General features: G+C 39.2%; 1 protein-coding gene across 1 annotated transcript in view; it reads left to right on the top strand.

The window, feature by feature from the left end:
* Positions 1–319: 319 nt before the first annotated feature.
* Positions 320–9,317, top strand: part of LOC311523261 (pancreatic lipase-related protein 2-like) — a gene marked incomplete at both ends in the record, with an annotated part of 35,088 nt that continues 26,090 nt past the window's right edge. The window contains one exon of the mRNA XM_084633032.1: positions 320–856. Coding sequence (XP_084489158.1) covers positions 320–856 — 537 coding nt within the window. The remainder of the gene's footprint in view (positions 857–9,317) is intronic.

Genomic DNA, 9,317 nt, shown 5'->3' with positions numbered 1-9,317 from the left:
GTTCAGGATATTAATGACCATATGGAAAAGTATGTGCACATACCAGCAAGCTGGAAAAGTAAAAATTATGCTTTTTAATTTTCCAAAATGACCTCATGCATGAAATAGCATCGGCAATGTTTCATACTCTAGCTGTTGATGAAAGCACTGATATATCCATTAACAGATACTTGATACTCTACTTTAAATATAGATCCATAAATTCTGCAGACTATAAAACTTCGTTTGGTGGACTATTATGATTGCAAGAATATGATGCTGTTTCAATAGTGTCTGCAATCAAAGAGTTTATAAAAAACACCAACTTGATCTAATGAAAATGGTGATGTTCACATCTGATGTTGCCTCTGTGATGTTGGGCAAACTCAGTGGTGTGGCGGCTCAGCTGAAACGTGATATTCCACACTTAGTCCAGCAACATTGCATTGCACACCGGGAAGACTTGGGAATTTCTGATGTATGGAAAGAGGTCAAGCTGATAAGAGACATTGAAACCTTAATGAGAACTGTCCACACGGTGTTCTGTTGGTCATCTAGGAGAAAATGCAAATTTCAGGAAATAGTGGATGCTTCTGAATGTGAGTCAGTGGCTATCAGGCCACGCAATGAAGTGAGCTGGTTATCTAGGCACTTTGCACTTAGAGCAATTATTCGCAACTATAATCCTCTTCTGGAATATTTTGAGCAAGACAAAGATACTGATCCAGTTTCTAAATACTGCCACAAAAAGCTGAATACCATGGAATACCGAATAACATTAGAAGTTATGAAAGATGTTTTGTCGGAGCTGGCTTCACTATCCACACTGCTCCAGAACGGGGCCTTACACCTCTTGAAGCATTTCACCTTGTACGAGGTAAACTGAACAAGATCAGAAGACAGTACCTTGGAGATTCAGTCTTATGGAGTGACAAAGTTAAGGCTCTCTTAGATATGAGCTCTCAAGAAAATAATGAAATTGATACCAGTTCCATAATAAAACTTTCATAAACAACTTGTGTGCACATTTGGCAGACAGGTGTCCAGAGGATGAAGTCCAGGAGTAGTCCGCTTTTGACTGTGCAGCAATAGTTAAGTGTGACTTCACTTTTGGAATTCATCAGGTCAAATCCCTATGTTCAAAATACAAAGACTTTCTTGCTGAAGAGATTGTTATAATCAGTCAGTACAATGACTTCAAGTTTGCAGTAGCCGAAAGAATCAAAAGCCAATTGGTTTTAAGTTTTCCGGATATGGTGACATTTGCTCACCAGAACGAACAGCTTCAGGATCTTGCAAAGTTGATGGATATTGGAGGAACATTCCTAGCATCAAGTACAGACTGTGAGCGTGGCTTTAGCTTAATGAACACTCTAAAAAACAAACTATGGAATTGTTTACAAGTAGATCGTTTGGACATGCTGATGTGCATTAAGAGTTACCAGCTGGATGGAGGACTGATAGATCTGAACAGAGTTTATATTGAATGGGCAAATGAAAAGGATCGCAGGGAAAAACAGTAAGGTTAGTTTAGCCGTCTTTGACATTTTTACCAATAAAGAAATTAAAATGCATTTGTAATTACATATCTTATTCTTGGCTGATAATCATTTATTGATTTTTTTAGGAATATTTTAAATTTAAAACACAAACTCTTGTTTTTCTTTTTTTACTTATGATGTCTCTATCTGAAAACCCATATAAATTGACATAATGGCATACTTATTAAATTGTCTTTATTATATGTTTATCAAAATCTTTTCGGACATGTGTATAGAATGAAAGGTGAAAGTGGACATCAATGGACAGAAGCCTATGGACTGATAATGATCATGATTAATATGTGCTTGATATATGCTTGTGATTGTCTATAAAAAGATCATAAAGCGTAATGCTTAAAACTAACTTCTGCTTCATGAAGAATGCTTAAATTTCCTTTTTCTAAGTATTTAAAAAAGACATTTATAAAACAACATGGTGTAAAACTATCATCACAAATTGCAAATTAAAACTTTTTAAAATGTATAAGCATTTTACTCGCTTGGGCGCATTTGCCTCATGGCGAACAAATTTGACCTCTGCTTCAAAAATTTGCACAGAAGAAATTTTTTGCACACACGGCCTGTCAGAAATTAGAGGGAACACTGCCCCCTGCAGCTCCCAGTGGCCACGGTTCGCCATTCCCAGCCAATAGGAGCTGCAGGAAGCAGCAGACACAGAAGAAGATCCACATGAAGAGAGATTAAAAGAGTTAGTACTGTTTAAAGAGATGACTAAATAGAGGGAATAATAGGAGCATATAATATGATGAGAAAGAAAATCACGCACTCCTATTTTTACTCTCATATAAATACTGGAACAAGGGAACACTCAATTAAAAGGAAGTACACTTAAAACAGTTAAAAAGAAAATAATTGGATTTAAAATACGTAATTAACCAATGAAACTGTTATATTAATTTAGATGAGCTAATGATGTTAACATAACTGAGTCACTGTTCAACATTAAACAAGTGTAAAACGAAGTCCGATGCTTGGTATATAGAGACCTCAGCCTGTTTCGCACTATGGCAAACACGCAATTAAAAATCCTTTTAAACTTTTACTAAAGATACAGAAAGGAAGGAAAAACAATTAAAGCATTTGAAATGTGAAGTATTAAGTAAAGCTTTCATTTTAACGACATCCTTTGTTCCCTGTCTTTTTAGCTGGAGCAAGTTTTTAAAAGGAGAAATCCCCTGTTGGCAGTCTCTTAGATGGTATTAAAGATGGTAATAAGTATTGTTTTGGGGAAAAGAGAAGTTAGTTGAGATGGTCTGGAGATGTCGTTGCTGCTGTTGTTAAAGTCCAATTTCAGAAGGGAAAATTTCCCTTGTTTGATAGTCTTTTAGATGGTATCAAAGATGGCAATAACTGTCATCCCAGATGGTGTTTTGGATTCAGATGGAGCTGATAGGGATGGCAACATGATCTGGGTCCCTCTCTCTCTGGCCCATTCTAGCCAGGACATGTCTGAGGATCAGGATGAGGAAAGGCAGGGTCCCAGAAATGGTGGGGTGGCAGCCATGATTGTGAGGCTTGCTCCAATAGCCTCTCTTCTTTCCATCTGTTCTTTTTGTTTTTTCATTCCCCATAAAATCTCTCTCTTTTGAGGTTCCAAAAAGGAGCAATGGGTGGAATAGCCCTGCCCCTTATTATTTTGTCCACCAATTAGCTTAATATCCAGCATACCAATTTTAACTCATTAATTTCCAGATCTACATCTCCTATTTTTAACAATCCTAATTTCAACACAGTTCTTGAATTATATCAGTAGGCCTTTTTGTTTAAAAACTAATTCAGTTATTCTATCTACTTTTCGTATCTTTTCCCATCAGCATTTGTTGTTATATGTTACTGTAACATCTTATGAACTTTTACATACTTTTTACAGCTGAGTTCATAATTCAGGTCAATTTGTAGGCCCAATGCTCACAACAGAACTCATGGTCAACAGGTATCAGTGAGGCAGGGCCTGAGTATGATTTCATATGTGATTAGATGTTTATATAAATGAAAGTACATCCACAGACGCACAGGATTGTATGAACATTTATGCAGGATATAAACACTCATGGTTCAGGGCCTAAATTAGTTGCTAAGTGCTGAAAACTAGGAAGTCAATGGGAACTGGTGATGTTCAGCACTTGGCAGGATTGGGTCGTTAATGAATGAACTCTGGTAATGCAATTGAGGGATAATTATATAGGGAATACAGCCTGTAATCCTTTCCCCCCATCTGTTCACAAAAGGAATGATTATCTCAGTGCTGATCAACAAGAAGCTTTATTGTTCCTTGAAGCAATATTATAGAATAACCTGGAAATTTGATATAATTCAGCATTAGAATAAAACCAGTGCTCTTTCCTACTCTATGCAATTTAGTTCAGAGAGGAAAGTAATTCCATGAATGGCAGAATAAATAATAGAAATGATCACAATGCCCAATTTTGCCCTGTTATCATTCTAATGTCTAAATAGCTATTGCTGCAAGAACACTTTTCACAATAACTCATGAACAACAAAATTCTACTGTCTGAATGTGGTAAGTAATATTTTCCTCCTGAAATTAAATATAAATACTTAAAAACTAACTCAGCTTATGTGCACTCATCTTTTTTTATGGTTAGTAATGTCCTCATCAACATGGTCAGACCTCAGAGCCCCACTGGCTTAAAATGGACTCTACATAGGCAGAAGGCCCACATGCATGCAGATCAGATATCAAGATTGGGGACCAAAACCAGTTTATTTCATCACTATTCTCTGTTGTAGTCTCTATCTAGGTACTTATGTGACCCTTCATCGCTGTAGTATCTAAGTGCCTCACAATTATTAATGGTTTTTAGCCTCACAACACCTCTAGGGGTAAGGAATTACTATCCCCATTTTATAGGCAGGGAACTGAGGCACAGGGTAGATTAAACGATTTGCCCAATGTCACCCAAGAAGCCCATGGCAGCTCAAGGAATTAAACTCAGGTCTCCAGAGTTCTTGTCCAGTGACTTAACCAGACCATCCTGTCTCACGGGTCAACTACATCCATAAATAATAGGGAAATGATTTGATCTCAGAAGCAAGCACTTCTGCCTCTTCTGATTTTTAAAGAGCACCTCTAAACTGGGATTAAGTACTGAACCAAGGTATCCTGACTCCAAATATTATAAAAGTTGAGATGAAAAGAAAATAATACTTATTAATAGATGTTCTTATTTCAAAAAAGGGATCCTTCTTCCCATGTCCCAAAGAAGGTTGCCCAGTGATGCATTACTATGCTGATAAATTTTCTTTTCACTATGTTGAAGAACATGGAGTATCACTTTCCTTGCATATTTTTTCCTTTAGCAACACTTCTGCAAACTACATTGATACAGAAATTCAGGGGAACATTTCAAAAGTCGAGTTTTTCTGAGAAAAGCATCCCCTGTGTATCTGCAGGGGCACTATGGGAGCAGAAAACATTACAGTCGTGTCTGGAAAAGATGGGCAAGTGTAAGTACACATACCAGCTGTATTTCTGTAGTTTCTTCTGCAGTGAAAATGATGGTTCAAGTAACAAATTTTACATCCATTGTGATTTTCTCATGACAACAAATAGGCTGCATCCATGAAATTAAGGCTCGGATGCAAATTTTACCCATTCAGAGGTATGTTTGGTCCAGGTGTAACCCACACACCTCCTGGGTGTAGTACTCTGTCCCATCTATTGGACCAAGACCATTTAGAGAGAGATTAATGAGTCTGCTCCACAGCCTTAGCTAAGGCTATGTGGCTTTTAGCTCTCGCAATAGAGGCTCACGCATTTAGCTCCAGAGATCCCAGGTTCAATCCTGCCTGCTGACGACTGGGGTCTGTCGGTGTTGCAGAGGCGGATTAAGATTTATTGGGGTTCTGAGCACAAAGAACATTGGGCCTCCCACACCCCAGGGGAGCCAGGGTGGTCATGCCTACGCATTTTTTAACATGGGCATAGTAGCCTCAGGCCAGCATGGAGCAGCAGGGGCTGTGCTTTGCAGCAGGAAATCAGTTCCCCCACCACAAAGTGCAGCCCCGCTAGCGGTGCCATACTCTTCCCAGTGGAGGGCTGAGGTGGGCCTTAGCCCCACTCTCGCTATGGGGCCCTTCTCCTACTATTCCCCCCAAGGCCCTGCCCCCTAGCCAGGCCAGAAGCTGGAGCTGGGCCGTGGTAAGAGCTGCCCAGGGAGAACAGGCTACTGTGGGGAGCTATGGACTCTCCACCTGCCCTGGGAACGCGCCTCAAAGGGCGGGGACACAGGCCGGGGGCTGTTCTCAGGCCCCCCATCCCTCCATCCAGGGAGGTGGAGGGTCCAGAGCTCCCCAGAAAGCTCTTGCCATGGCCTGGCTCTGGCTTCTGGCCTAGCCAGCAGGCAGGGCCCCGGGGGGAAAAGGAGGAACAAGGGGCGGGGCCAGAGTTCCAGTGCCAGTGACCCCCCCACATCTACACAGGTTCCAGAACTCCAGCAAAGGCCCCAAATTGGCTGGGGCCCCTAGGCACGGTGTCATGGGCCTGTGTGTTAATCCTCCACGGGGTACAGGGTTTTGATTCTGACCATTTTGGATCTCACAGCCAACCATGAATTGTATCCAGATTTACCCCAGATACAGGAGAATTCAGATTTGCAATTTTGGTTTAGGCATATGGGAAAGTTATGTTTCCCTCTTGGGCTGAAATTTTCCATGTTTGGGCTGACCTGAGGGTGAATATATTTTGGAATAGTTTAGTTAAATCCTACCTGGTGACCCTTAAAATATTTATTCTGATCATTTAAAAAACAATGTATTTTTAGAAAAAGCAAATATTTTGAGGCAGAATAACCAGTATGTTGACACGACATTAAAAAAGTGAATAGATTCCATGTTTAGTAACTGCGGCCATTGCTTTGAAAATTTCCAGTTGTACTGAAATACATTTACTTATATTTTTCTTTTGTTCACAGATCTATGTTTTGTAGCAAAGTCATTGTGCAGCTTAGAGTTTGGCAAACTCTTACACCTTGCTAACATATAGATGGAAACTTTGTGTTTGTAGTTCCTGCGACCATAGTACACGGAACCACAGAATCTTCTTTCATTTGTTCAGTGGCAAACTGATTTCGAACAAGGTTCCTTCAATAAATACTAGAGCTTTATTTACTTGGCTCTCTGCAAAAGCACTAACATTGTGTTTTCAAAATCATTCATTGTCCCTATCCACTCCTTCACAGGGGAGCTAAACTCCTGTCAAGCTCAGCTAATGACAATAGAACATAACAGATATTTTACCAATGCTGTAACTGAATGGTTTCGTTCCATTTTTGTATCAACGTGAAAACAAATACTAAAATGGAAAAAGACTGTCTTTAAACCTTTACCCTTCCGAACGTACTTTGTAAGCATAGGAGCTTCAAATATGCTAACTCATGCTGAGAGTGACTGCTGCACCATCTCTTCTTAATCCCCTTTTCCCGGGCAACTAAACATGCCCAGAAAATTCCCATGGTTGTCCTGGGAACATCTGCTTCTACACCAGTATTCTGAATAGTGTCTACTGAAAATAAAAGCCTCCGAAGTTGGACTAGAATTATCTGAGATATGACCTTTCTTCCTGAAGCACATGTTTAAAGCTACTTTTTGGCAATACCTTCAAAAGCCTGTTGAGAATTGGCAGGACGGTGTATCCAGATATGTAGTCAGACATGTACATGGAAATAAAACCTGGTCATTGCTGGGAACGATGACGTATCAGGCCAGCCTAATGCAATGCATGGCACTTGATTTTTCTCATTTTCCTCTAGAACAAATTTGCTGTTGCCACCTTGTTCTTGCTGTGGTCGGCTTCATCCATCTCTGCTGGATTTGGTGGACAACCAGGATCTTTTCCCAACCCTTTGTATTCACAGAGCATGGCTCATCTCATTAGCCAGAACAACACTGAAGTATTCAGATATGTTAAACATCCCTGGTGTCTTCCAAAATATGATCGTGTGTCTTTTAGCAATCAAGCTGAATTTTCTATACAAACAACTGATGTGGCTTACTAACTCTGGAAAGACCATTAAGATCACCTGTCACAGAAATTCTACAGCTACAGGCTTAATCAGTTCTTAGGATCATGTTTATTTTCCTCCCACAAAGAACACAAAGGAGGGGAATGTGAGAACATGTCCCATAAATCTCTATCCTCCTCATCAGAATTTCAGCATCTGTTCATATTAGAGGTAGACTTGAGCTGCATAGTTTGGATTTTTCCCAAAGTTTGAAGGTATTCAGATTCTGCCTATCTATAAGATGAACTAACAGAGAATGTTGAAAAGGCAGACACTGTTTCTGTTATAAACCAAATTTTGATTCCTATCTAAAATCCCCCATAAAAGTCCTTTCAGCTTTGAACTTGGTGTATGTGGTCTGTGGCAAGCCTTTTTTTTTTTTAACCTGGTGTGAGACCATTTCAAGAAGCCATTTTTAAAATATGGGACATAGAAATAATAAGTATTAATCATTATGTGACAATTCTTGCAACTACTTTACTACCGGATCCTGACTACTGGCTTGTCTGGAATACTTCAAACAAGATTTATTGGCAAGATCTTAATGAGATCTAGTCTGCAAGGCCAAACCTGAGAGTCGAAAAAGCATATCTAGAAATGTCTAAATCCAGTCACTTCTTATGAGGTTTGCCAGAGGAACGGAAGCAGCTTAGGAAGCCGGCAGCAGTGCTGACCAGATCTGCAGACTTCATGCTCAGATACAGTAAATCAGTGCATCCACTAACCAGACATAGAGACCTGCACAACCAAGGAACCTACTCCGGTCTAACTTAGGAAATCTACTTGGGCAGGACCCCATTCCTGTGAATCTTTGGATTTTCCTAATATGAGGAGTCCTCTCCTGTAGATCTTTTGAGATACACTAGAGTGGGAGGAGTTCGGACGCATTGGGAATGCTTCCTGTTGTTTTTTACTATTTGTACTACAGTAGCACCTAGAAGACCAGATGGGGAACTGAGGTATAGAGAGGGTAAGTATCTTCCCCAAGTAGATCAAAAGTAGATTTATTACATTCCTTATTGCAATATGAGATTATGATAATGGTGTAATAATTACTTGGGTGAAAGTACTGATCTTTCCTGCTAGTACCTGTGAACTTATCACAGGTACTTTTAATAAAGAATTGACAGTTACCAGCTATTGCTGTATCACAGTCTTCTCTTTCCACCTCCCTCTTTTGAAATTTTAAAATTGTAACTTGGTTTCAGATTTGTGTGGTGCTGTCATTTTAAATTTTTGGAACTAGTCTGAGGCTATAAAGGCCTGATCTAATCACAGGAAGATTTGCCTTGGAAAAAGATAACCAGTCAAGAAGTTCATACCTTGTAAATGGCAAAATAAAGTAAGCCTACATTTTATAATGAATTAAATCTTATCTATAATTTATAATTTCATGGTGTGCTACGTGATGCATTTTGCTGCCATGTTGAAAAAGACAATTACTCTTTGAACAGCTGTGCTCTAAGTATGTTTTTTGAGGGCATATTCCTCTACTGTGCAATTTGCATTCTCTTTGTTACCCCATAAAATGCTAACTTTAGAGGCAGCTTTTGTCATTGGATTCAACAACTTCAGTTATTACTATTGATTTTTCTTTATTTTTAACATTGTATTGGCTTTTTGGAACTACAATAGAAAAATATTTTATTAAAATTAAAAACAAAACAAAAACCTTCGTCCAAAGTTCTTCCTTGGTGCAAAGAATAAGCTGAGGATACTCTCAAAAATTACTAACACAATTATTACAGAAAAT

The sequence above is a fragment of the Lepidochelys olivacea genome (assembly GCF_965140295.1).
Source record: "Lepidochelys olivacea isolate rLepOli2 genome assembly, chromosome: 7".
Lineage (NCBI taxonomy): Eukaryota > Metazoa > Chordata > Testudines > Cheloniidae > Lepidochelys > Lepidochelys olivacea.
This window is presented reverse-complemented; position numbering and strand designations above follow the sequence as displayed.